Source organism: Pelobates fuscus, chromosome 10, assembly GCF_036172605.1.
Source record: "Pelobates fuscus isolate aPelFus1 chromosome 10, aPelFus1.pri, whole genome shotgun sequence".
Taxonomy (NCBI): Eukaryota; Metazoa; Chordata; class Amphibia; order Anura; family Pelobatidae; genus Pelobates; species Pelobates fuscus.
The window spans coordinates 149,416,258-149,444,121 of record NC_086326.1 but is presented as its reverse complement, the minus strand read 5'-3'; the positions used below and the strand labels follow the sequence as shown (position 1 = coordinate 149,444,121).

The window sequence follows — 27,864 nt, the reverse complement described above, 5'->3', positions numbered from 1 at the left end:
TAAATTATGTTTGATGTACTTTTAAGAGTGACTTATCTATTAATATTCTTTTTGGTTTTTGCTTCAGACACATTTGGATCTGATCGTTTGGGTACTCCTGTTTGTGTGCCTGATTTTGCTACAAAGGGTGAAATCGTAAATAAAACCAGCAATGGAGGAACAATTCTGAAAATCAACAAACCAAACAACATGCATACTAACTGTCTAACAAACATGTCACAAAAACCCCACACAGGTGAAGAAGACAATTTTACACACATTGACATACAGACACAGACAGAATATCCGTCAGCTCCTATTAAGAAAGAATTGGTCTCATATAAAGAAAGGAATGTCACAGATACTGACGTTTATACACCCACAGTACATACACAAATAAAATATCCGTCTACTCACATTAACAAAGAATTAGCCTCATGTCAAAAAGATAAAATCACAAACATGGACATTAATACAAGCAAAGAACATGTACAGACAGAATATCCATGTGCGCATATTGGAGAAGAACCCGCCTTATGTGAAGAAGGAAATCTCACAGACATTGACATGTATACACCCACAGTACAATCAGAATATTCATCTCTTCATATTAAAGAGGAGTCTGCCTCATCTGAAGAAGACATTCTCACAGTAATTTATACACCCACAGAATATATACAGTCAGAGTATCCAACCACTCATATTAAGGAGAAATTCGCCTCATGTGTAGGAAGAAACCTTTTGGACACTGACATACATCAGACGATTGACACGGGAAGTAGAACATATAAATGCCCTGATTGTGACAAGTGTTTTAACCAGCTCCCTGCTCTTAATGGGCATCAGCGGATTCACAGAGCAGAAAAACCATATAAATGCAGAGAGTGTGATAAATGTTTTAATGCAAAGAATAATCTGATTAGGCATCAGATGGTTCACACAGGAGATAAACCGTTTACATGCACTGAATGTGGCAAGTGTTTTACCCAAGCATCACATGTTGTTAGACATAAAAGAATTCACACTGGAGAAAAACCATTTAAATGTAATGAATGCGGAAAATATTTTACCCGTGCCGCACATCTTGCTTCACATAAAAGGAATCACAATGGAGAAAAACCATTTAAATGTTCTGAATGTGGGAAGTGTTTTACCCGGGGCACAAATCTTGCTTCCCACCAAAGAATCCATTCAGGAGGAGATCCCTTTAAATGCAAAGATTGTGGGAAATGTTTCACCTGGGCTGCGAATCTTGCCAGACATAGAACGATTCACACTAGAGAAAAAACAATGTCGTGTTCAGAATATGGAGGATATTTTCCAGATCAGATTTATTATGTCAACACGTGAACACTCATACAGGTTAAACGTTAGTAATTTGACAGGGAAAACAGCATGTTTGTTTTATGGCATATATAGGTGATATATTATTTTTTTTTTATTGTGATTGTGGTAAAATGTTATCTTTTGAGTGTTGTGTATGACATATATTGTAAAATTTGATTGAGTTAGTCAGGGAACGTTTAACACCATGTTTATGAATTCACTGTTTTAATAAAGAGTCCGAGCTTATTCTCCTTCCTGAATAGACTTCAATGGAGGAATCGCTACTCAGTAAGCAGAGTAGAATCCAGCCCTTATTAAAGTACAAATTAAATATGCTAAGATTTTTTTTTTTTATTTGAATTTTGTGGAGAAGAAATGCCGTGTTGATGTGATCCATAATAATGTATTTTGCGCGACCCTAGGAAGAAAAACAACTACATAAAAATTAGTACTAACCAAGTTACAGGTAAATTAATGATATCCAATTTCTTCTTGGGTCAACAAGCTGTTAACTTGTTTACTAATTATTATATACTTGAATACTCTTTCTTTTTCTAAAAACACCCAGTCCTTTAACAAAACCAAAAATATCTACAGTCTGATGAACAGAGTATTTACACATCTTTATTGTAAAGCTATGCTGCAGGTAAAATCTCCCTTCTTAAATATTTCATATTCACGTGTATTAATTAGATTATGCCTTTGCATTATATTAATCTTGACACAGATAGCTATTTTGAGATTAAAAGGCCCCATAATAAACTCATCTTAATGATATTGGTATATTGGTATAGGGCCTGGAGTCTTGGCTTACCGTGTTAAACTGTCGTTGTATGGTTTAACATTGAGATTCTGTTCCTGGGTGAATGTTAGGCTGCCCCCTTTGTCTTTCCTTTCCTTGATTATCACTGGCTGCCAAGGCTTCACACTTTATTTTTGCAGTGTAACGTAATACAAAACTTTATTTTACCCCCATTAAATCCTCCGTAATGCTGTTTGAATCGATAAGAGGACCATCAAATGAGAGGCAGCAGTCCTAACAAAGCAAAGAATAAAAGTACATAATTATTCCACAGAAAAACAGATTTCTTGAAATGTCATCCTACCTGGTTCTACAGTGTAAGTGAGGAAATAAAGAATCCCAGAGTATTCTGAAACATATGAATAGCCTTATATAGTACAAATAGTCGGTGTTAGTGTGTGTACTGTATCTACTGTATGTGGGCATTTATCCTGAAGATTTCTGTCCTGGGGATTGACAGGTTGTACCAGCCACCATGACCAGTTAAAGGGGCACTTTAGGGGGCGGAGCCTAACTGCAAGAGCGAGCGGTCGCACTACTTGAGAGCTCCGGGCTACAAACGAGGAAAATCGGGGGAAAACAACCGCCCAACAACCTTTAAGACATAAACTACAGCCCCCAGCGTGTCTCAGACAACATGGGCCGCAAAACAAGGAAAATAGCCACGGACAAACCGTCCCCGGGGCTTACTATTGGGGAAATGTGGAGACAGGCACGAGGCCCAAGCGGGTCCAATATGGCGGCACTCCACGGAGGCTGCTCTGACTTCTCCGATGACCTCTCCGGAGAAGAGTACCTACCCCCACCCGCAGCGGGACAGCCCTTACAGCAGCGCAAAGCCGACCCGGACTCTGCCCCGGTGACTACAGTGATCTTAAAACAACTACTCACCGATCTACAAACGACACTGCAAAAAGACATCACAGCGGTACGGGGAGACCTGAAGGGCCTGACGACCCGCATGGGCGCCCTCGAAAAAGCGGCCACAACCAATACCAGAGATATCGGGGAACTTCGGCGGGCGGTAAACGACCTGCAAGCTCAACAGCGCAGCCATGCCCTACGCCTTGCAGACTATGAGGACGCTAGGCGGAGTACCAACCTGAAGGTACGAGGAGTTTCGGAAGCAATATCCGATGCAGAGCTCCCACAGATAGTCAAACGACTGCTCGCCGACATACTGGCACCCTCGCAGACATACAGTATTAGCCCTGAACGCATCTTCAGGATCCCCAAACCTTCAAGAGCGCCGACCACGGCCACCAGAGACTTAATCGTCACCTTTCGTAATATCCAGGACAAAATGACGGTACTCAAGGCCCTAAGGGGCAAAACGCCACTTCAACTCGACAACATGGCACTAACCTTCTTTACAGATCTCTCGAATGAGACCCTGGCCTGGCGGCGCTCCTTCCAACCGCTCACCGCGTTACTCCGAAAGCACGGCCTTCAATACAGTTGGCGGCCTTCCCACACGCTCACAGTCCGCCAGGGAACAGAATCCCACAAGGTACAGGACCCAGCCGACTCAGCACAGCTACTGCAGGCCTTGGGCCTACCGCTGGACTCCCTCACCCAGATGGGCCTACAAGGCAACAACTCGCCACCACACTCCTGGGACCCGACGAGAACAGTCCCATTCATACCTCAGGGCCTGACTCCCGACCCCTACGTAGCGGTCACTACATAAACTGAGACTGGCGACCATACACCCAGTTGCATGCAGACGACTCTGGTACCTGAGGACAGGGCAGAGCCGGAGGTCCTTTACTTACCCATAGTTTATCCCACACCAGCAAGAAGCTTTCATTAGGCTACCGTTAAGCCACACAGTTTGAATATGATTTAATATGTTATTTATGTTTTCAAATGCTTACACTCGTAAGAGGATGTTACAGTTCCCGATGGGGGGCCTCTCTTATCTTTATCACAGATGCTGGACTCACAGGGACATTCACAGCCTGTATTTACTGTTAATCCTCTAATGTTGGAGTGTAATGTTTCTACTGTGTCTCGATTTAACGTGTCTGACCAACCTAGCTGGATATGATCCGCTACACATGCTCTGACCCTCGGACATTGAATACACGCAGTTCTGACTGGGACCCGTTATATTGCAAGGTGACGAGGACAGATATAATGTTCGTCTCACAACACCTGGGTTCATATCCTCACTATCTCTACGCAAAACAATCTAGACAAACACTCTAACGGGTAAAACATTCATGTTACCCTGTAAGATAACGACACACACAACAATACACGGTGGGGCAAACCAATACCTCACGCTGTCATTCCACTTCCATACTCGACTTTGATCATCTAACATCAAATGACCCACTTCACGCTGCCTGGCAGCACTGTAGGTGATGACTTCACATACCCTGCATATGCTCACCGTCAAGTTGACGAGTTACACATAATGTACACAGGGTCTGACCAGGGATGCTAAACACTTAACTTGTCTAAGGCGTTTGCCCCACCTCCGGCTAACCCACACACTACCGCCATATATTTCATACCTTCTAACACATCAAGCTTGTTGACCATCATCTTTTTATTTACACAACTTAAGCTGTACTGACACTGCCCTCTAATGGTTACACATTGTTACATAGCATAGCAATTTAACAGCTTGCCTAGCATGTTTAATACATACAAAAATGAGACAGATCTCCAGGAATTTAGAAAGTGAATATATGTTTCCTATTTTAGCATATGCGCTGATTCCCTTGCATCACGACTGAAATGTTTAGATCTGTATTCAGCCTGTGGTTACGATGCTTTGTTACTTTTACTATTGATCGCTCAACTTGTTAGTATAACGGTGCTGTACTCTATTAATATAAAATGAGGCTGACACTCATAGGAGATGCTTTCTTGCGTTATCGTGTTCCCACTCTGTACAAATTATGCATTTCCTACTCTTTATTCTGTACCCCGTATTATTAATGCCTCAATAAAAGAAAGATTGACAAAAAAAAAAAAAAAGGGGGCACTTTAGCCTACTGAAATGTTTAATGTGTAAAGAGAGTGCCCCCCCCCTTTTTTAAATTTTAAAGTGATTTAAATAGACATTTGTACTTTTATAAATGAAAGCCAATTAGTAAAGACAGTGGCATACAAGCCTGTGCAGCGTGCTATTATATGTAATGGGTGCAAAATGTTGGAATAACTACTACCCCTAGTGGTCAAACATATATAAAAGTACAAATAATCACCAACTGGGTTAAAAGGCTCCATACAGTGCTCTTTTGAAATAGGGGTATACAGCACAAAAAGGGTAATACTCTAATATTAGCCACATGGGTTGCCATATTGCCGTATTTGAGTTGTACCAGTTATTTAATCAGGACATTTCCAGCTCATGGACCTTCGATGCCATTCACTCCAAATAGTGACCCACATTTTCTGGGATATTGCATATTGATGGACACTCCTGTTTTCACTTTTGGTCACTTGAGAAGACAAGGACCCCAGTAAAACTCTTTTTCCACCGCCGTTCTTCTACCCACTCTAACAAGAAGTGCACATGGAGGGGCTGAGGGTAAAAAAAGACATATAGAGAGACTAAGGGTAAATAAGACACAGTGCGGCTGCGGGGGTATGAGACACATGCAGATGCTGGGGAGAGAAAAAGATACAGAGGGGCTCGGGTGGAAGATAGACACAAGGAAGGGCTGGGCAAGAGCAGAAAGAGACATGGGAATGGGGCTAAGAGACAAAGAACCTTGGGGGAGGAAGACAGGCAAAAGGGACTGGGGGATAGAGAAAATAGAGCAACTGGAGTTTGGGGAAAAAGAGACACAAACGGACTGGGAGGTAGTAAAAGACACACAAGATAGGTGTTAGACACACAAAGGGGAAAATAGGAGATAAAATACACTAAAGCAGATAAAACAATCGAAAGGGGATAAGAAATTTAACCCCTTCAGGACCAAACTTCTGGAATAAAAGGGAATCATGATATGTCACACATGGCATGTGTCCTTAAGGGGTTAAAAGGGAGGTTAAGAGAAACGGGTAAAGATGCATTTTTTTTAGGGGTGGGAGGAAATGCATCTTCACCTGTGTCTCCTTCTCTCCCTCTAACTCAGTTCTACAGCACAGGAGTATATGCCGAACAGTTGATTGACGGGTGATAGTAAGATGCCTTATAAAAGGGATACTATAGTCACCAGAAGCATTATAGTTTAATGTAGTGGTTCTGGTGTCTATAGCTTGTCCCTGCAGGCTGAGCGCTGTAAATGCTGCCTTTTCATTGTTTACATTGATGTCTAGTGACAGTCACTCAGATGGCCACAAGAGGTACTTTTTAGGCCATTGCTGCACAGTGTGCACCAGCTACATGGAGGTGCCGAATGCTCCCTGTAGAGATGCATTGATTCGGTGCTTTTCTGTGCTGATTAATGCATTTTGACTCGCATGCACAATTGCCTCCAAATGATTTCCTATGGGAAAGCATTGGATTGGCTGAGATCATCAAGTTTAATGTTTAATCAAGTGAAGAGCCCACTTAGGACTTCAAAATTAACCAGATAGCATCATACATTCACCATTTCAGTCCCATTACCAAACTCTTCTTAATATGTCAAAGTAGTTGGACAGAAACATTGATTGCATGCAAATTCATATTTATATATATATATGTGTACGCATATGTAAAATGAATCTGCTCTTCTGTTTATTTTGAAGCCCTATGAGTGCTTTCATTCACACTGGAGTAACAGTTTTTAGTTTCCAATGTTACGTTATTATTTCTGCCTCTATATCTGCACACTATGCACTATGGACAGGTATAGACTCTTCTTCCAGGGATTCTTTTCGTTCCCAGTTTGGCCATGGGAGGGGGGGCACAGACATTTAACAGGGCATACACATTTGTATTCTTAATGCTATATTGTCCCATCAATAAAAGGGCTTTTAGATAACATTTTAGAATGTTTTAGACCTTGGAAGAGAATGCATTATATTTAGAGGCAAATGTAATCCTACTTTGATTTTCTGAATGTGATCTTACTGTAAGTCTGAGCAAAGTCATCCTTTCTATCTTAGAAATGTCAGTAATTTGTCCCTGCTGTAGGAGGACAGGGTACCCTTGTTGTTTAATAATCTTTAACGTTTCATCGTGCTGTTCATCTATCCATTCAGGTACTGACATATTCCATTTGGTTCTAGTGAACTGGCTGTAGGTAAAATTCTCAGTACACAAGTGGGGTGGAAGCTCTTCTTATGTAGCAACGTATTGCAATCCGTTGGTATTATGTAAAGATTAATTGGGTTCCTGTCACTCTACTCCTATATCAGAATATCCAAAAATGTAATTTAGCCTTGAGTTAAAATATTTGCATAAACTAAATAAAAAGTATATAATATACATAAAAACCACAATATATCAAATTTTTAAAAACATATTATATAATTTGAAACCCGTATGTAAAAATATTTAAATCAATGCCTTTATTAGAGTCATGAGACATTGTGAATTTTACACTGTTAGAACATGAGGTTAGCAATTGGTCATCGACTCCAATGTACCACTACACAACACCAACCACATCATTGATAAGACGCCACCACTTGAATGGCAAATTAAAAAAAAAATGAATTACAATAGTCACAAGGAAAAAATAATAGGTGCTCACTACAGTATGGCACAGGGTCACTGTAATACTGTAGGGCTGCCTATATCATTATTTCATTGGAGCAATCTTATATACCTTACTTTTTATTCCCCCCCCTTATAGAAAGGATGTCTATTATGTTTATGGAATCGCAGCAACGCCATTTCGGCCCGTATGCGTTTCCAAAATGGAACATATGAAAACTCCATAATGGAAAACGCAGCGTCACTTCCGGTATGATGCATGCGTTCCAAAATGGTTACAGGAACTGTCAATGAACACACCAGGAAGTAATATTTACTCACAGACTGCCTATAAAAATTGAACTTTATGAGGATTACACCACACTTCTGAAGAAGCTCTGAAGAGGCAAAACGCATAAAGTGAGACTCCTTAAGCTATTTTTTATTGTTTTTTTATGGTAAATAAATAGTGTATTTTATATTTATACTTTTATTTTTCCATCTACTACTTCCTGGCATCATCCTATTCCTAGGTGGGGATTAAACCACCAACGCTTTATACACCAGAGCAAATTTTGCTCTGGTAAATGTGAGTACATTACTTCAATTATTTTTTTACTCCTTATTCACGAATACTTACTTCACCATTAGAACATCCTTTTTTGCATTTACTCCAATATATGTTCTGCGTACTGCACTCCATTTGAGCCATTTGGGACGCCCCTATCATCACATATCCTCAGACGGGGATTGTTCCGTCCATGCGCTGAAACAGCTGAGCTCTGAGATAGCTCAATCAAATGTGAGTGAAATCACATCAGTCATTCATTGAACATATTGTACTGCACTATTATTGTTTTTTTCTGTTAACAAGTTTAAATCAAGGAGGAAAATAGCTTTAGAATTATCTGTCAAGAACAAGTGCACTCAACACGTTTCACCCGTAGCATTGGACTCATCAGGAGTCTTGTAGGGATAAGACCGTTACTTCTTGAGACTAGGAATATCAGGGAACAGCCTGATCAACTTTTTTGATAACTTTTTCCTCCTCCATTTCTCTCTCTTTCTCTCTTTCTCTCTCTCTCTCTCTCTATATATATATATTTGCTTCACTAAATATTTACAAATAAAGATTCGTTTTTAACTTAGATTTAACTTCGTAATTTGGGCGTTTGGAAATACAGGAGACCTCTTCTATATGGTTTATACTACTGCACAGACTTTATTTTGCCTTTAACGTATGTACCACAAGGTAGATGAATTGCTGCCACTAATTAGCATAGAAAATAGCAGCCCCTAGTGGTACATAATGCTAACTTCGGCTGTATGCGGTTTCCCAGGAAAGGAGTGAAATAGCCTAATTTGACTGGAGAAATTTTCCAAGACAGACAATAATAATTGGTCCATTATCTCCATTATAATTAGTGTCCCAGAGAGAATCATTTTACTTTTGTGTTCAAATAGTTTTTATCCACAGGTTTTTATAGAACAATACAATATTGGAATAAAATAGAAACTTAACAGTTATAATATGGGGTAACAAGAAGGGAAGGGGAGGGTCTAATTAAAGAGGTAAATAAGAGGTGGATTCCTTACAATATGACTATATAGAGTAGACCATGAGGAGGCACGAGGAATGTTTATTTTGAATTTATTAAACTTTTTAATGTGTCGGATCGCTAGTAATGTATTACAGCTCTAATGGCAATGTTTCACACAGTATGCTCAGGACAGTTAATACTGCATACACTGTCTCTGAATATAATCCAGACCGTCTTGTCTTTGAAGGAGCACAAATAGTGCTGGTCTTCTTTACCTCTGAAGGACGGAGGAAATTGTAAAAGTTCAGAACCAGAACATAACCTGGAATCTGAGCTTTATGTTTGTTCAACCATGTTTGTCCGTCTTTCATATTAAATGCACCCACAATTCTTATATATCATTGTGTTCAGGAGAAACGGGGCTTTCATTTCACATCAGATTGTTATACATGAATCTTAATTTAATATGAATAAAATGTAAAAAAAAAAAGTGTAAGAAATTAAGAACTTTAATTTTTCAAGTTCTGCATGCAAAAAAAGATGAGGCTTTGAATTACTTTATACTTAAAATTATGGAACGAAAATGAATAATTAGAGTAGAACTGTTATGTATCAAAACATTTCATACAGTTCTCTTGAAATAGATCATGTATCAGGAGGCACATACAAAGCTGTATATAAACCCTGTCATCATTATAACCGTGATGTTCCTGCCAAGCCTCCTCCAGCAATACATCTTTATTGGACATTTTGTCCCTTTGTCTCCATGTTTTTATTCTTAGTTTCCTGATCTTTAAGGTGGTTCCTGCCTGACTGGTGGTTTTCGAGGGTTGAGATGTCATGGTACTCATTGATAACATTGATGCTAGAGATGTGCTTGAGGGATACATTTATTTTGGTAATTTTCATAATGTTGTTTGGTTGTTTATTGAAGGTACAATATGTACAGAGAGCACCCGAGGAAGACAGATTTTGTTAGAACTCATTTTGCCGCAGTTTATTATGGGTATATTTTGTGTATGTGGCTGTATATCTGGAGGAATATCATTTCAGTTACTTATATGTTTAAAATATGCTACTATCACCTGTGTGGATCACTCAACACACACACAAAAAAAGTGCAACAATATAAAATAATAAAAGAGTGAGAGCACTCAATGAGCCAATTGAGTGCTCACTATTTTATTACTTATATGTTATATATTATGTTACATATTTTATTCTATGGAAAGAAATGTTCCTTCTTTTATGGTGATCCTTCCTATCACCTTTTTCTTGGAGTGTTATAGAACAAACTGTTCCTGATTGTTGGAGGCCTTTATATTCGTGTGTTTAAACGTGAGCCAGTTTGACCAGGCTCAAGTAAACGTGAGTCTATGAACATACGGATGTAAATGTCTTAATAGGCTGTACAGGCAAACTATGCTCTGTTTTTTGTTTTATATATATTTATAATCCTGGAAGGGTATATTTGCACGCATTATTTTGTGTATTTTTCTATATTCCACAGCTGATTCTAGCTGTACCTACATTTATTTTTTGTTCACAGCGCCTATCACACCATGTTTGGCGTTTATATTATAGTCTATTGTAGCTGCTACTTGACGGCACAGTTTTCCAAGGGTTCTCCTGTGTTTCATTCTCTGGATACACGTTTAATGCATGGTGTGTATGATATTGTGCATGCACATTCTGGCGTCTCCACTATAATGCTGACACACTGCACAGACTTTCCCCTGTCCTGTTGGTGCTTGTATCCATAAGTTTTAATGTTTAAACTTTTCTTTTTTTTTGACTCAGTCAGTTCCTCTATTTTCTTCATCTGGCTTTTCCTTATCACTTATATACTCCAGACCTCCGTTTGTTTGCTGACCATACTTACCTGTCTGCACTCTATGCTTCTATCCTTATTATTTTGTGTATCTGTTCCCTATATAAGAGAAAAGACAAAGTGCTGATTGTTTGGGATTGTAACACTATTTACTCACACCAGAAACGTATCATTTATGTATTTCACTCTTTTTCTCTATCCCCAACATATCAAATACATTCCTATGCGTGTTTAACTAAGCAGAATCATTTTAATCAGGTGGTGGCCAATAAGTCAGATCCCCACTTGATGTACAACTGTATTACCTATGCTGCTTTACCAGCTCTACGACTGACAAAGCATCATGGAAACTATAATTCTAAACAGCTGAGAATCTTCTTCCTACACCCCCCCCCTGGTATACGCAGTGTCCTATCTATGTTGTAGACATAGCACAGTATTTACTCTCCACTCTACTGAGGCTGCTCTTATCAAAGTTACTAACAACCTAATCGTAGCTAAATCCAAAGGCCACTACTCCATACTAATTCTTCTTCATCCTCTCTGCTGCCTTTTGACACCATTGGTCATGCTCTCCTTCTTCAAACTCTTTAATCACTCGGTCTCTGTGACTCTGTCCTCTCCTTAGCTCTCCCAACGCTCATTCAGTGTCTCCTTTTCTAATGATACCTCCTCCCCTCATCCTGTCTCGGTTGGAGTCCCCCAAGGCTCTGTCCTTGGTCCCCTTCTATTTTCTCTCTATACTGCCTCTCTTGGCAAACTTATTACCTTTTTTGCATTGCACTACCACCTGTACACTGATGATCACACCCAGATATATATCTCCTCCCTGGACCTCTCCCCTGCCGTCCTGCAAAGCGTCACTGCTTGCTTTTCTTCCATCTCTGACTGGATGTCCTCCCACTTTCTGAAACTCAACCTCTTTAAAACTGAACTCCTTGTCTTTCCTCCTCCTAATACTGATCCTCCTCTCTCGCTCTCCTTTCAAGTTAGTGGTATCCACAAAAGTCCATCCTTGCATGCTCGCTGTTTTGGCATCACACTTGATTCTGGCCTCACCGTTGAGCCTCACATCCAGTATGTTGCCAAATTCTGTAGATTCCATCTTAAAAACATAGCCTGCACCCTTTCATATGTAAGACGCTACCAAGGAGCTTGTCCATGTGCTCTAGTAATTTCCCGCATGGATAATTGTAACCCTCTCCTAATTGGTCTTCCCAGAAGCCGTATTGCCCCACAACAGTTTGTAATGAATGCTGCCGCCAGACTGATTTTCCACTCTTGTCGGTCCTCTCACACCTCACCCCTCTGTCAGTCAATTTCAAAGATCTAACCCATACCTATAAAGCATTGAACAATTCTAGCCCCTCATATCTCCTCACAGATCCATAGGTATTCCCCTTCTCAGCCTCTCCGCTCTGCCCGTGACCTTCTCCTGTCCACTGCTCGCACCCATACGGCCAACTCACGCTTGCAGGACATCTCGCAGGTGGCTCCCTTACTATGGAATAGCCTGCCTACCACCGTCAGACTCTCCCCTAGTCTGCAATCATTTGAGAAGTGCCTTAAAACCCATCTCTTTAGGAAAGCTTATGGCCTCCCAGACTAACCTGTACCTTACATACCTGTCTCTCGCTCTCTCCTAAAGGGCAGCACTCTACACTCTCCTCCAGCTCTGCTTCACTCCCACCTTATTTGATTGCTATTTCCTGTCCTATTGTGCTTTATACCCCACCTCCTACAGACTGTATGCTCGATTAAGCAGGGCCCTCTTCAAGCTATCGTTCCTGTAAGTTTTCTTGTAATTGTCTTACTTATAGTTAAATCCCCCCTCTCATAATATTGTAAAGTGCTACGGAATCTGTTGGCGCTAAATAAATGGCGATAATAATACTAGACCATGTCACACAGGACTCTGATATGTGTTATGTTAGCTTGCTGTACAGTTGTTGTGGAGTTCCTTTTGTTTAGTTTTTAGTAATTGGTTTTATTAGAGTATTGTACAGTAAATGCAATGATTAATAGAGCATAACAACTGAAAATAGTCAGCGTCAATACACATATCGGAGTTAGCAAATACTAGAAGACATAGGCGTGCGCACGGGGTGTGCCTGGGCACACCCTAATCCCCGTGGCACACCTATGTATTGAGTCCTGCAGGAACAGCGTTCCTGCACTTTTATTTGAGCAGGAACGCTGTTCCTGCAGGCACTCAGTGCCCTTCAAATGCCCCCTTGTTCCCCCTATTATGGGGGGGGGGGGGCAAGAGGTGATAGACCCCAAACCCCCCCCCCCCAACCCCTCCAGTCGGGTGCCTGTCTTCAACTCAGCCGAGGGAGGCGAGGGAGCTGTGTGCTGTCTGCTCCCTCTCGCCGCGCGCCATTTGCTGATGCAAGGAGCCGGAATATGACGTCATATTCCGGCTCCCAGCTACTGTAGACAGCCCGCGCGGTGAGAGGGAGCAGACAGCACACAGCTCCCTCGCCTCCCTCGGCTGAGTTGAAGACAGGCACCCAACCCACTGGACCCCAGGGACAGGTCCACGCCAGCACTCCAGGTAGGGAGGCTGGGTGGACATTTTTTTAATTAAAAAAAATAATAATTTGTATGTGTGTGTGTCTGTGAATGTATGTGTGTGTGTCTGTAAGTGTGTCTGTGAATGTATGTGTGTGTCTGTAAGTCTGTGAATGTATGTGTGTGTCTGAGTGTGTGTCTGTAAGTGTGTCTGTGAATGTATGTGTCTGTGTGTGTCTGTGAATGTATGTGTGTCTGTGAATGTATGTGTGTGTGTGTCCGTGAGTGTATGTGTGTGAGTGTATGTGTGTGTCTGTGAGTGTATGGGTGTGTGTCTGTAATTGTGTGTGGGAACGCATATATATATATATATATGTGTGTGTCTGTGTATGTGTGTCAGTATATATATATACACACACACACACACACACAAATGTATATTATTTTTTTTGGGAGGTGGGAAAAGAGTTCCCACACTTTATTCCCCAGGACTTCTCCAGAGATCTCCGGATCTCCCCTGTCGACTCACGCAGAGGCGGCACTATCTGAGTGCCGGCTCTGCTCTTAGCCTTCATGGGCTGGCGGGGAGATCAAAGATCTACCTCACCAACCCACAGCAACATGGAGGGAGGCAGGAGAGGACCCGGGGAGCTCTAGCCAGCAGCTCTGCCAGGTTCCTCTCACGAGATCTGAGCATTGCCAAGGCAACACTCAGATCTTGTGAGAGTTAACTCTAGCTCCGCAGGCTAGCGTTCACTCTCCACTGGACCACAAGGGATGGCACATGGCAGCAAGGATCCCCCCTCCCTACATAAGGTAGGGAGGGGGGATATTTACTAATCTGCCCTCACCTCCACAATCCCTCCAAACATACAGCCCACACACACACAGCACCTAGACACATACAGCGTGCTCACACACACCATACACTAACCGCACCCTCACAAATACACACAGCACCTTTACAAACACACAACACCCTCACACACAGCACCCTCACAAACACCCACACACAGCACCCTCACACACACACAGCACCCTCACACAGCACAGTAACAGGACCCTAACAAACAGACAAACACCCTCACACACAGCACACTACCAGCACCCTCACACACAAACAGCACCCACACAAACACCCTCACCCACATAGCACACTACCAGCACCCTCACACACACATCACACTAACAGCACCCTCACACACACACTAACAGCACCCACATCACACACACTAACAGCACCCACATCACACACTAACAGCACCCACATCACACACTAACAGCACCCTCACAGCACACTAGCAGCACACACAGCAGTGTATGTGTGTATGTGTATGTATATATATATATATATATATATATATATATATTACATATATACACATGCGGCGTGTGTTTGTGCTTTAGGGTGCACACCCTAATGCAATAGGCTGCGCACGCCTATGCTAGAAGACAAAGGCTTTGTCTGTTTACAGGTTTCGTAAAGATAACATTCAGATTATGGTGTTTATTATCAATTCCAGCACATACTGCAACCACCAACATAACATTTATGCATTTTACGGCTTTTGGCCGAAGCAATTAGCTAACATTTACATGAAACAACATTGTATAGCTTCCGCTTCCTGCTGGTTACGGTGTCTGCACACGTCTCCCTTCCTCCTCCTCCTCCTACCCGCCATATTCAGGAGCATAGTTGTACAAATGATCAGAAAGCACTGACACACTTTATGGGAGTTGTTCACATAACTGTAGAAAATTGATAACTGCAAGTCCATGAAACTCCTGTTCAGAGCAGCTCTGAGGCTGTACACAAACTGCTCTAATTCCTGCTAATCAGCCAATCCCTCCTACGCTTCCAAGGAACACAAACATGTATTCCTGACCCTAAAGTGCTAAACTTAGCCCCCTTAAAAGGAATTAAAACTCCCCTTATTTCCAGTGCTGCACATGTCCGCCAGAGCTGGCCCCGCCCCCTGGTGACATCAGTGTGGCGAGACACCGCCACTAAGTGCCATGCCCACGTAATATTCATATGTCCAAAATGCTTATTCTCACAATGTTCCCTTGTACTCTGTGTTTCCCCATGAATCTATAGGTAATTGTGATGTATTCATGTATTTCACATGCTCCCCATTCGGGAGAGCTCATACGAACGGTTTCTGTTCAGCTACCGAACAGGTACCACCCTGATACCCCATTTAGAATGTTTATTCAGAATGTTCACACCTTGCTAACGAGGTGTGAAAACCCCAAACTGCAAGGGAAACAAGCGGCGCACGCTTCCCCTGGGTGGTCGCCGGTTCATATTACTGAACGCCCACCAGGGGCAGCATTCACATCCTGAACCATGTCGGGGATCGTCCTACCCACTCCCAACGGAGCTATAGTCACTGGCTCCCCTCCACTACCTGGGAGCTACGAGGTTAGGCTCGTAACAGCCGAGGAGAGCGCTCTCCTATGGATACCTGCATGGGGATAAAGAGGGACACCCGCCAGCAGGAGCTGTGAGTCGGTCTCACGGCCACAGAGTCCCGGCTGGCCGTATGGAAATCCGTGCCAACCAATGGGAGGAGCGGCCATTCAAACTGGGTTCGCGCCATTCTCCTGGTTGGTTGGCACAAGTGAGCGCTGATTGGTCGCTGCGGACGACCAATGAAAGAAGGAGCGCCTGTTCAAACGGGGTTTCGCGCCCTTTCTTCGGATTGGGCGGCGAAACTCCTCTCCTGAGCGTTGATTGGCGCGATTTGCTTCACGCCCTTTCAGCTGATTGGTTGTTGCTTGGTTTAGGCGCGAAGTTTGAATTCGCCAGACTAAACCAAGCAACTCCATGGAACTAATTTCGGGGTTGTGCAGAGCCTCGAGCCCCAGACTTTAGACGCGTATATCTCGGGCTCTGTACATCTGATAGCCCCGCTATTTCTGGGATCCCAGATGGGACCAGGGGGTATCTAGTGATATAGGTTTGATCCATGTGACCCCTTTCCATCCTGAGGCAGGAGCCCCAAAATTGACTCCCCCTGTATGGAATGTGTTTTCATGTGTTTCCTTGTGTCCTGTTCTCAGAGCGGGGGAGATGGCTATCTGTAACCCAACCCCCCATGCGGGGGTCTGTGCATAAAAGCTGTGTGTTCCAAAAAAGAAGAGCTCAGTGTTTTAACCTCCAGAACTGTGTGTTGTCCTGTTACTGGAGGTAAGGAAGATTTAACCCCTGTGTCTGCTGTTCCAGCTTGCAGGGAATGCAGCAGGGAAAGTCCTTGCAAGGACTAAGAGCTTCCAGGACTGAGTATCTTCCCTTCCTGGGAGCGCATAGAGCCAAGTCCCCTAACCATGTAAGAGTTCCTGATCGGCTGAAGGAAGGGAACTAGCGGGGATAACCAGCTGTCCCGCTACAATCAGAATTGCCAACTTTAAGCCAATCCATTGGATTGGCTAAAAATTGGCTAGGGGCGGGGCCAAACACTGTTTTTGGCCAATAAGCACCTCCTCATAGAGATGCATTGAATCAATAGATCTCTAGGAGGAAAATTCAGCATCCCTATGCAGTGCCCACTCTGAACGGCAGTGCTGCCTACTGTGCGGCACTGAGCGAGGAAGCACCGCGAGTGGCCACTGGGAGGTATCCCTAGGGGCAATGTAAACACGGCCTTTTCTCTGAAAGGCAGTGTTTGCATGAAAATGCCTGCATATAATGATTATACTCACCAGAACAACTACATTAAGCTGTATATTATACAATAGGCTGTATTTGTTCTGGTGACTATAGTTTCCCTTTAATCCTTCTAGTGCAGAGATAAACACACCGATCAAATGCCAGGATACTTCCTAGAATGATCAAATCTCAAGGCCAATGATGTTACATGTAACAGTTTGCTGGAAATAAAAAACGAATGTACAATTTACATCATTCAACGTATATATGGCAATCGAAGTTGATTTATTAAAGGCCAATATCATTATAGAAAAAGTTCAAACTTAAACCATCAGATCACTTGCACGCTAGAGTAAATCACTGCTTCTATCCAATTCTTTACGCTTCCATAACAATTTCCTTTCTACAGGAATCCTTTTTGTCTACAAAGACTTGAGTTATAAGTATATGGTTTCTTACATATACAACACGGGAAAGGCTTCAACAGGGATCTTAAACATCCCCCACATTCAAAGCCTGTGTGAACCCTTTAATGGAAACAAGGCCAGCAGCTTGCGTACAACACATCACTTTTGTTGTTTTTTTTTTTTTTGTTTTTTTTTAACAGTTTCTAACCTGCATGGATACGTTGATGTCTAATAAGAGTGCACTTTTGGTTAAAACATTTTCCACATTCAGTGCATTTGAATGGTTTTTCTCCCGTGTGAATCATCTGATGCCTATTAAGAGTAGCCTTTAAATTAAAACATTTTCCGCACTCATCACATTTAAATATTTTTTCTCCTGTGTGAGTCCTCTGATGCCGAATAAGATCTTGCTTTAAGTTGTAACATTTATCACATTCATTACATTTAAATGGTTTCTCTCCCCTGTGAACCCTTTCATGTGAAGTAAGCTTTGCCGCCATGTTAAAACATTTCCCACACTCTGAGCATTCATATGTTTTCCCTCCCGTGTGAGTCCTCTGATGCCGAATAAGGTTACACTTTAGGTTATAACATTTATCACATTGATTGCATTTAAATGGTCTCTCTCCTCGGTGAATTCTTTCATGCGAAGCAAGCTTTGCAGCAATGCTAAAACATTTCCCACATTCAATGCATTTATAAGGTTTTCCTCCTGTGTGAGTGTGCTGGTGGTTATCAAGATCTGACATTTGACTAAAACACTGTCCACATTTAGAACATGCAAATGGTTTCTTTCTTCCAAAATCTGTCTCATGTATAAGAAGGTCCGATGTAGAAAATAAGACATCTTCTGTTAGGTCACAAGACTTCTTGTTAGATGAATTGATATAACCTTGAATACAGGTTAATGAATCTCCTCTCAGTGTGTATTTTGTAAGCGTATAATTGTTGTCAATTTTGTGATTTCCTCCTCCATTCTCCTCTGATTCCTCTTTAATATGAATAGATTGGTATTCTGTCTGTGTATGCTCTGTGGGTGCATAGATATCTATATCTGTAAGAATATCTTCTTCACATGAAATTGACTCCTCCTTGATAATAGCAGTGCATATATCTTCTGTGGAGCTATCAGTATCAGTGTCTGAAAGATTTCCTTCCTGATATGAGGCTGATTCATCCTTAATAAGTATAGACGGATATTTTATCAGTGTATGTTCTGTTGTTGTGTAAATGTCAGTGTCTGTGAGATTTCCCTTGTTACACGAGGATGATTCTTCCTTAATATGGTTACATGGACATTTTGTTTGTGCATGTTCTGTGTTTGTATAAATGTCAGTGTCTTTGATATTTCCTTCTTGACATAAGGCTGATTCTTCCTTAATATGAGTCGATTGGTATTCTGTCTGTGTATGTTCTGTGGGTGTATGAAGGACTTTCAGATTTCCATCTTTCCATGAAAGATCTTCTTGTGACATGTAAGTCATAGATTTTGCCTTTTTATACCTTGTTTTTTTGATTTTCAAAGACATTCCTCTCTCATTATTTACAATTTCCTCACTGGTTCTTAAATCAGACAAAGAATCTGGTGTGTGAAATGCGCCAGGCACTGATTCAGCTGTTGGAAGAAACAAATCCATTAAACATAGTGGTTTGCTTTTGTAAATTTTCAAGTATTATACAGATTATTTTGATTAAATCCAGGCTTACCCAGTGAGCACACATGCTGATGGTTCTCCATCATTACACCCTTGCAGAGATCCTTGTGTCCTTCTAAATACTCCCATTCCTCAGTGGTCAAATATACAGTGACATCTTTAAACCTTTTAGGAACCTGGCACACACAATGATACAGTCACCATCCAGACACATCCCTTAGTTTTACTCTATGATGTCCCATTCCCAGCAGCCTCACCTCTCCAGTCAGCAAATTGATGATCTGATTGGTCAGTTCCAGGATCTTCTGGTCATTGTTTCCCTCATGTATCAGTGAGCGAGATGGTGGAACCGTGCTGGGGCTCTGGGTCCTGTTGGATCCATCTGACAAATGGTGACAGCTATTGGCAATTTCATCGTATTTCTTCACAACCATATATTCCTATAAATATTGGAAATACAGTAATGTAACCACAACGCTTTAAGTCAACAACATAAAAAATATTTTTTCAGTATTTACAGTGTGACATAACTCAGTCGGTTTGGCACATACTCTTCTGGGATAGCATCTACACAAGATAAACAAATGGGGACTAACATAGTTTGCAATAATCCCATCTAGAAGTGATCTCTCACTTAATGGCCTTCAGGAATGGTAAAGGTAGTCCATGACAAGTTGCATGAAGCTAAATATCCAGATTTGAAAAGAGGGATTTGGTTTTGTTAGCTACTTCCCATGCCTTAACAGTGAAAATGTTTTCTTTTACAAGCTGGTAGACAATTTGACAGTGTATTAACATACCGGTATGTCTGATCAATGGAACCAAAAATATATTAGACAAGACCCTACCCATTTTCTTGATATAAAGCATACCATTACGATATTAACATTTCTGGCCACTGACTTAAAGGGCCACTATAGGCACCCAAACTACTTAATTGCATTGAAGTGGTTTGGGTGCAGAGTACCTTACCTGCTTGGCCCTAAACGGTAAAACATTGCAGATTTAAAGAAAATGTTTACATTGTAGTACTAAGACTGCCTCTAGAGGCTGTCTACCATATGGCTCCTCCTGCAGTTTCAAGGCGTGTGACTCACCGTGCATGCACGTTAGGTCCCACATCAGCTGACATTTTTAACCTTTTCATGGATTGGGGGTATAAGAGGGGCAATTTACTGTTAGGAATACATCTAAAGATCTTTCCTGCCTGATTCACATCCGATTGTGTGCTCTCAACCCCTGTGGGGTTTCTCAACCCCTGTGGGGTTTCTCTCCCCTGTGAACCCTTTCATGTGAAGTAAGCTTTGCCGCCATGTTAAAACATTTCCCACACTCTGAGCATTCATATGTTTTCCCTCCCGTGTGAGTCCTCTGATGCCGAATAAGAGGGGCACTTTACTATTAGGAATACATCTAAAGATCTTTCCTGCCTGATTCACGTCCGATTGTGTGCTCCCGCGGCCGCCATGCGCAGACCCTGACCTACCATCTACAAGGAACCAAGGTGAGCGACATATCCACAGGCGGAGATCACACTGCCCAGGCGCCTATATCTGGAGCTGAACATAAGCTCCAGAAAATTGTAAGTGCCATTTTTTTTTTTTACCTCACCACTATTCGGTCTTCATATTTTCCATACTGACTCACCACCATACGAGTTAGAGGACACCCAGAAGACGCTGCTTCCCTGACCTATACCTAGGTAAAGCCAGATAGAAGAGACTCAAAGTGGACCCATGAGTTAGACATGCTTGGTGTAGAAGATGCTTGTACGACCCAACAGGAAGGAGAGATAGTCTGAACCTACATGTAAGATACAGAATTATAGGTGCTGACCAGTAAAGCCACTAACCCAATAGTAATAATAACATGAGTAGATAAATACAGATAATGTCAGAAGCAAAGTGACTGGTAACAGGATAGGATCTTGAAAGCCCAAAATAGGTCACAAGGTAACAAGGGTGTAACGGACCGTTTTGCACAAAAGAGGTTAAAAAACGTTTAGGCGATATTCCCCTTTTCAGATGCACAGGCAGCTACTGCAATCACCAATGAACACATGAATTTACCAATCTCCCGAACTGCAAAACACATGAATTCACCAATCTCCCGACCTGGAACCAAGGGAATGCTCCAAACTCCCGAACAGGAAACACACGAATGCTGTAAACAGCCGAACAGGAAAAAACATACGAACAGTTTACACTCCTGGCAGTCGCACAGTAACAGCATATAATCCAATTCCCCCCCAAGAACGAGACGACACTTCGTTTGAGGGTCAAGCAGAACTGATTTACTGGGGCTACCTGCCCGGCTTTTATGCAGGTCTCCCACCTGGTGGACACTCCCCTAGGGGACCAGATGGGAAACTGGGAAACATATTGGACAATCCCACAATGCATCACAATCCCTCCTCTCTGTCCTGGAGATAATTGGGAAGTAATCCAATTATCTCCAAGGACAGAGGCAAAACTCCATTAACCACATGGCAGACAAAGGACAATAAAAGACATAAAATTACATACTGTTACATTTATCACATAGAACATACACATTCTACCTATCCCCAGATAGCTTAGATCTGAGCGCACATTATTACCGGATGGCGCTCAGATCACATACATACAGTTCAATCGCCATGGAGCCAAAGTCTTTCATACAGTCTTTCAGTATACGGCTGGGCTCCGTGGCATAGCATGGCTTTAACCCCTTAAGGACACATGACATGTCATTATTCCCTTTTATTCCAGAAGTTTGGTCCTTAAGGGGTTAACAGTCCGCAGAGAGGCACGAACCAGCCTTTCTGCAGGGAAAAAGAACAGTGTTAAACATGGGGCCATAGTCCAGCGGCAGGAGGCGGGTGACCAGGCTCCTCCAGTGGCCAGTGGCGAGGTTGGTTCCGCCACAAAGGGAGACCTAGAACAAGATGAATATATGACAGGGCTTGACAAATTTGCTTTGAATCTAGGAGTCAGATAAAAAAGATAGGAGCCAGATTTTTTAAACTTACAAAGCTTTATATTTAATGACAAACATACAATTCTTAAAGGGACACTATAGCTCAATATATTGGTTCTAGTGTCTATAGCCTGTCCCTACAGGTTTGTAAACATTGCCTTTTCTAGTGGCAGTCACTCAGACAGCCACTAGAGGTGCTTCCTGTGTCAGTGCTGCACAGAGTGCAGCACCTACATACAGCGTCTCCACGCTCTGCATGGTGGAGATGAACATTCCCTATAGAGACGCACTGATTCAATGCATCTCTAGGAGGAGATGGTGATTGGTGTAGCGTTTTGCAACGCATGCGCAATAGCCTCCCAATACTTTCCTAAGGGAAAATATTGGATTGGCTGAGATAATCAAGCTTAATAATCTCAGCCATAGAGGCGGGGCCAGTCGATGGGAGACCAGCATGGCATGGGAAAAAAAGGTGAGTAAAAACCCCATTCCCTTGCGAGTGGAGGGGGGCTGGTCACCTAAACACAAACCACCACGACAGATAGACAGACCCACACACATATAACCAGACAGACACACACATACCATGGCAGACAGACACACACATACCATGGCAGACAGACACACACATACCATGGCAGACATACACTCACACATTATTGCTTGTTTTAATAAAATCAGCTTACTCTGGGGTCCATTGTGCGACCGGCTGGGGGATTGTGGAGGCGGGCGGCTGGCTGTGCAATTAGTAGTCGGGAGGTGAGGGAGCTTTAATGTCCCTGCTCTGCTCCCTCTCGCTCGGCTTAGTGAGACCAGGTACGGAATATGAAGTCATATTCTGGCCTCACAAAGCGGTGCGCGAGATCAGGGACATCACAGCTCCCTCGCCGCATGGCAACAATACACACAGCCTGTCACCCAACTCCACAATCCCCCAGCTTTCCGCCCGCCTCCACAATCTCCCTGCAGCCGCCCGCCTCTGAGGTAACCTGGCACCTGGGATTTGTCGAGCCCTGATGTATGATATCACTATCACAGGGGAACAGTAAAAGGACATATCTCAAGTTTATTATATAGAAAAATAAATAGTATATAAGAGTAATGTAGTATGAAAAACAGACATGTTGGAAACAAAATGCATATAGACATGGCCACAAAAACCAAGCCCCCATTCCCTAAGGTAAATTGTGGACATAAATGAGGCCAATGTGAGGCCGGGTGTGTACAAATATGGAGGTTACAGGCCGAAACCACCTGAAGCAATAGATATACACGCTTAAATGAAATTTGAAATAATGAACTTATATACTTTAACAGTATAATTCATAAAATCTAATGAAGACTGACAATTGCTTATAATACCTATAAAACAAAGAGGGAATTACCATAATTAGACTGCGCTGTCAAACAATAATATATAGAAAATAAAAAGTGACCAGCATTGACCTTAATGTAGGCCCTCCACTATACCAAATTAAATGGAGGGAAACGGGCCCAGTACAGTAACAATGTAAAACAACTGCTAAATTTTTTTTTTTTTTATATTCTTTATTTTTGCAGTGCTTATAATTGGTACATGCTTACAAATGGTACCCCAACGGCATTCCATTTGTTTAGTGCGAGACATGTGTTACAGCGGGTATCAGGTAGACAAAGCACTTTTTTTGTTTTGTAAGATATGACATATTAAACAAGCTTAGACGTAGATTAAAAGAACTGATTATGCAAGAGTGTCGGGCTAGTTGGCTTTCACTGAGATATTGTTTCGAGACATAGCTAGCTGCGTGTAAATTAAGTGGTAAACGTTACGCTAAACATCCGCATTGTATGAAAAGAACAGATAACAGCAAAAAGAAAGATCTGCTAGGTTACAAATCGACTATAAACGTAAATAAAACCAAGAACAGTATGGGTGAGCTGGAGGGTAGTGCCAGATTCGAGGGTAAGTAACTGCTGTTGCTCCATTTGTAAGTGGGAGTGCAGTTTGATCCACTGTGAGTGTGAGCTGAGTACCCATTAGGCAGGTGTGAGGTGAAGTTACTTAGGTTCTGTCTCTTGGTATCGCTTTATCTAGTGGGGATGCGAGAATGTGGGAACCCTGTGGTGTTGTTCTGGGCGGGTAGGTTGTGTCTATGGACAGGCCCTGTGGGTTCAGCTAGGTTAACGGGTCTACATAACAGGTATGGTCCCTGGTAAGTATCTTAAAAGAGGTCATGTACCCTTAAGAGTGGTCGGAAAGGCGACCTCAGGCATTAACGTTATGCGTCTTGTAGTATCTGAATAATAGTATATAATAAGACAGGTAGCAATACGATAACAATAACAAAACAAATCGTAAGAGAGAGTGTTGTGCAATCAATTATAGTTCGAACATAGCGTCGAGTGTCCCGTTCTGCAACCAGGTGGGCATCTTGGGTGTAGGCCATAGGTGCCGATGTTCCAGGTGCTCTTCATGGGATGGTCTTGGAGTCGGACCGCGTTCGCCTGGAGCCATTCAGTCCAAGGGTCTATCCGCAAAATGGTAGGTGAGGGTCCTTAAGTCTGACTGTCTCAGCGTGAGTCCGCTGATATTGCTGTTACGGTTGGGTGTTTCGGGACAAATGTCTCGGAGGTGGCCGGATTCCCCATACGGGAGCTGGAGGGCCTGTTAGGTTGTTGGATGGACTCCTGAGGGAGGCCCCATGTTGCCAGGTGCTTTGTTGCCTCTGTGAGGTCTGATATTAGATAGGTGTTAGACCCGTGAAGCACTTGCAGTTTGCGGGGTGGGCGCCATTGGTATTGTATGTTGCGTGCGCGCAGTAAGGTGGTGAGGGGTCTGAGGGTCGAGCGCCATTGCATTGTTCCCTTCGAGAGGTCTGTGTAAAAAGAGAGGGACATGTCCTCAAAGGCATATGGCGTCTTACCCCTGGTGGCCGCCATTACTGTCAATTTATCCTGTCGTTTATGGAATTTGACGATAATGTCCCTGGGTACTGTCTGCGGGGCTGTCGTGGGTTTAGGTATACGGAATGCACCATCAATGCTTATCCCCTTGGCCTGTCTTGCGGGGAGAATTGTGCTTACCAGACGCTGAATTAGATGGGGCACCTCGGCGTCCGAGATCGAGTCCGCCACACCCCTGATCTTGAGGTTTTGGGCCCGCCGCGTGTCTTCCATTGCCGCCATTTTGTGTTACGCCTGGATGTGTTGCAGCTGTAGGGTGGCGATATCTCTCTGCATATCGGCAAGTTGCTGTGTGTGGCTCGTTGTGTTTCGCTCGACGATATCCACGCGGTCCGACAGGCCTTGGATGTCTCTTTTCATTTCCGCCATGTCGGCCTGGATGCCTCGTCGGAGCTCTGCCAACAGCTCCCTCATCTCCGCTTTTGTGACCGGAGCTGCGTCCGCCTGTGCCTTGGGTGTTGTCGGCGGTTTTGAAGCGGGTAAGGCCACCTCCTCTTGGTCTGAGAAAGGGTCCTCGGAATTAGTAAAGTCGTCCACATATCCCGAGTAGTCCGCCATGTTGGGCTCTAGGGCCTCTTGCGCCCTCCGCCACAGGTCCCCAATACTTGCTCCCGGACGTGTTCCGTCTGCTTTTAGCTTTTTACTTTTCTTCCCCATGCTGTCTAGTTTGTTGGGGCAAACAGCTTGGTCGAGTGGTTTGGTTTTTGGGGGGGAATATTGTATAATTTCGTCGAAATAGGCTTGTAATAGCACGGAGCTCCCTGAAGATGCGACCACTCAGTTCGGCTGTTGTCTCCGCCCCCAACAACTGCTAATTTAATTAACATTTAGAAATGATTACCTGTAATGTTATTTAATAGCCCCTAGGGGGCAACCTACATGTGTTCTTATATCCCCCTCCCAGCTCTCCCTGTGTCTAATTAGTTTCCCCCACCCCAGCTCTCCCTTTAATCCCCTCCCCCAGCTCTCCCTTTAGTCCCCTCCCCCAGCTCTCCGTGTCCCCTCCCCCAGCTCTCCGTGTGTCCCATTAGTTCCCCCCAGCTCTCCCTGTGTCCCATTAGTTCCCCCCAGCTCTCCCTGTATCATTAGTTCTCCCCCAAGCTCTCCCTGTGTCATTAGTTCTCCCCCAAGCTCTCCCTGTGTCCCATTAGTTCCCCCCCAGCTCTCCCTGTGTCCCATTAGTTCCCCCCCAGCTCTCCCTGTGTCCCATTACTTCCCCCCCAGCTCTCCCTGTGTCATTAGTTACCCTCCAGCTCTCCCTGTGTCATTAGTTACCCTCCAGCTCTCCCTGTGTCATTAGTTCCCCCCCAGCTCTCCCTGTGTCCCATTACTTCCCCCCCAGCTCTCCCTGTGTCCCATTACTTCCCCCCCAGCTCTCCCTGTGTCATTAGTTACCCTCCAGCTCTCCCTGTACCTTGCTGTAGTGTGGCCAAGCAGGCAGACCGTGGAGGAGGAGCTCCTGCTCACTGTTCATTTTTTGATAGAAAGAATTTTGATAAAAAAGATTTTTCATAACAATAGGGCTTACAAATGTTTTCAAAATATATTTCCAAAAAAGATATTTCCCCCCAAAAAATGTTTCAAAGTATTTAGAAAGAATCTTTATGTAAATATTAGGATCTATTAGATACTCTTCATACAAATATTTTAGTAGAGCATTGGTGATGATAGGGAGATTAACGACAGTTATACGTAGTGTTTACAATTTAATTGAATACTCACTTTTTCCATATTTCTATCTATAATAGACCTACATATAAAATAGATAATATCACAACATTCACACACCATTTCACTTACAGTCATGTATGTATATAGACAATAGTTCATTAAATATATATTTCTTTCACCATATATTTGTTTTCACTTTTTTACATATATTATTATATAATTATTTTTCTCACATTTTTACAATATATCACAGTCAATTATTCATACATATAGTCACTACACATTTATGAGATTAATTAATACCTTGAGGACTCACAATAATATGATATGTTACACTAGATTAGCTATCACTTAGATGGGCTCAAAGGTCCAATATTAGCTTAATCTACCCTTTACCTAATGCTCGTTATATATATTTATTATTTTTGAAGTCACAAAATATATTGTATTTATTAAGGTGTTCCGTTGGGTGAAGCAGACTCTCCGATCTTTTTTCCTTTACAGACATACCCGACTGTTATATATTAACAGCGGGTTACCTAGGAGATAGCTTTTTCGTAACCTAGACAACGACGTTCATCCACGTTAACACGTGGTCATTTGACGTCAAGGTAAGGGCGTGTAGTTAGCGCGCATGCGCACACACATTGAGAGGACGCCGAACTTAACGAAACACACCTGGGGTAAGTCACTTTATTATGTTATTGGGGGGGTATATATGTGAGTAGGTTTTATGTTACAGTTGTCAGTCTATCCTGAGGAAGGTCCTTGTGTGGACCGAAACGTCGATTTTTGTATTTGATGAAATAAAGGAATTTTTTTCAACTTTAAAGACCGTGAGTGCAGTTCCAGACCACTGTTTATACTATCATCCCCAGAAGACGGGCACCCGGCAAGTAATAGTAAAATTTTGACTTTAAACTCCATTTGAGCTTGAGTGCAAGGATTTTTTGTACATATATATATATATATTCATGCAGGGTAGTGATCAGCACTCA

At 42.7% G+C, this 27,864-nt stretch overlaps 2 protein-coding genes across 4 annotated transcripts in view; one reads left to right on the top strand and one right to left on the bottom strand.

Moving 5' to 3' along the window:
- The window catches only part of LOC134575238 (zinc finger protein OZF-like), a 38,178-nt gene extending 36,570 nt beyond the window's left edge, over positions 1-1,608 (top strand). The window contains exon 5 of the mRNA XM_063434493.1: positions 68-1,608. Within this exon, the coding sequence (XP_063290563.1) occupies positions 68-1,329 (1,262 nt within the window). The 3' untranslated portion in view covers positions 1,330-1,608. The remainder of the gene's footprint in view (positions 1-67) is intronic.
- A 16,218-nt stretch (positions 1,609-17,826) lies between these two features.
- The window catches only part of LOC134575211 (oocyte zinc finger protein XlCOF7.1-like), an 18,918-nt gene continuing 8,880 nt past the window's right edge, over positions 17,827-27,864 (bottom strand). For 2 of the 3 annotated variants that reach the window (XM_063434462.1, XM_063434461.1), the window contains 3 exons: positions 19,552-19,734; positions 19,347-19,470; positions 17,827-19,254 (listed from right to left, as the gene is read on the bottom strand). In XM_063434462.1, the coding sequence (XP_063290532.1) occupies positions 17,843-19,254; positions 19,347-19,470; positions 19,552-19,734 (1,719 nt within the window). In that variant the 3' untranslated portion in view covers positions 17,827-17,842. Of the gene's footprint in view, positions 19,255-19,346; positions 19,471-19,551; positions 19,735-22,938; positions 23,282-27,864 lie in introns of all 3 variants that reach the window. The other variant, XM_063434463.1, reaches the window with a different exon arrangement.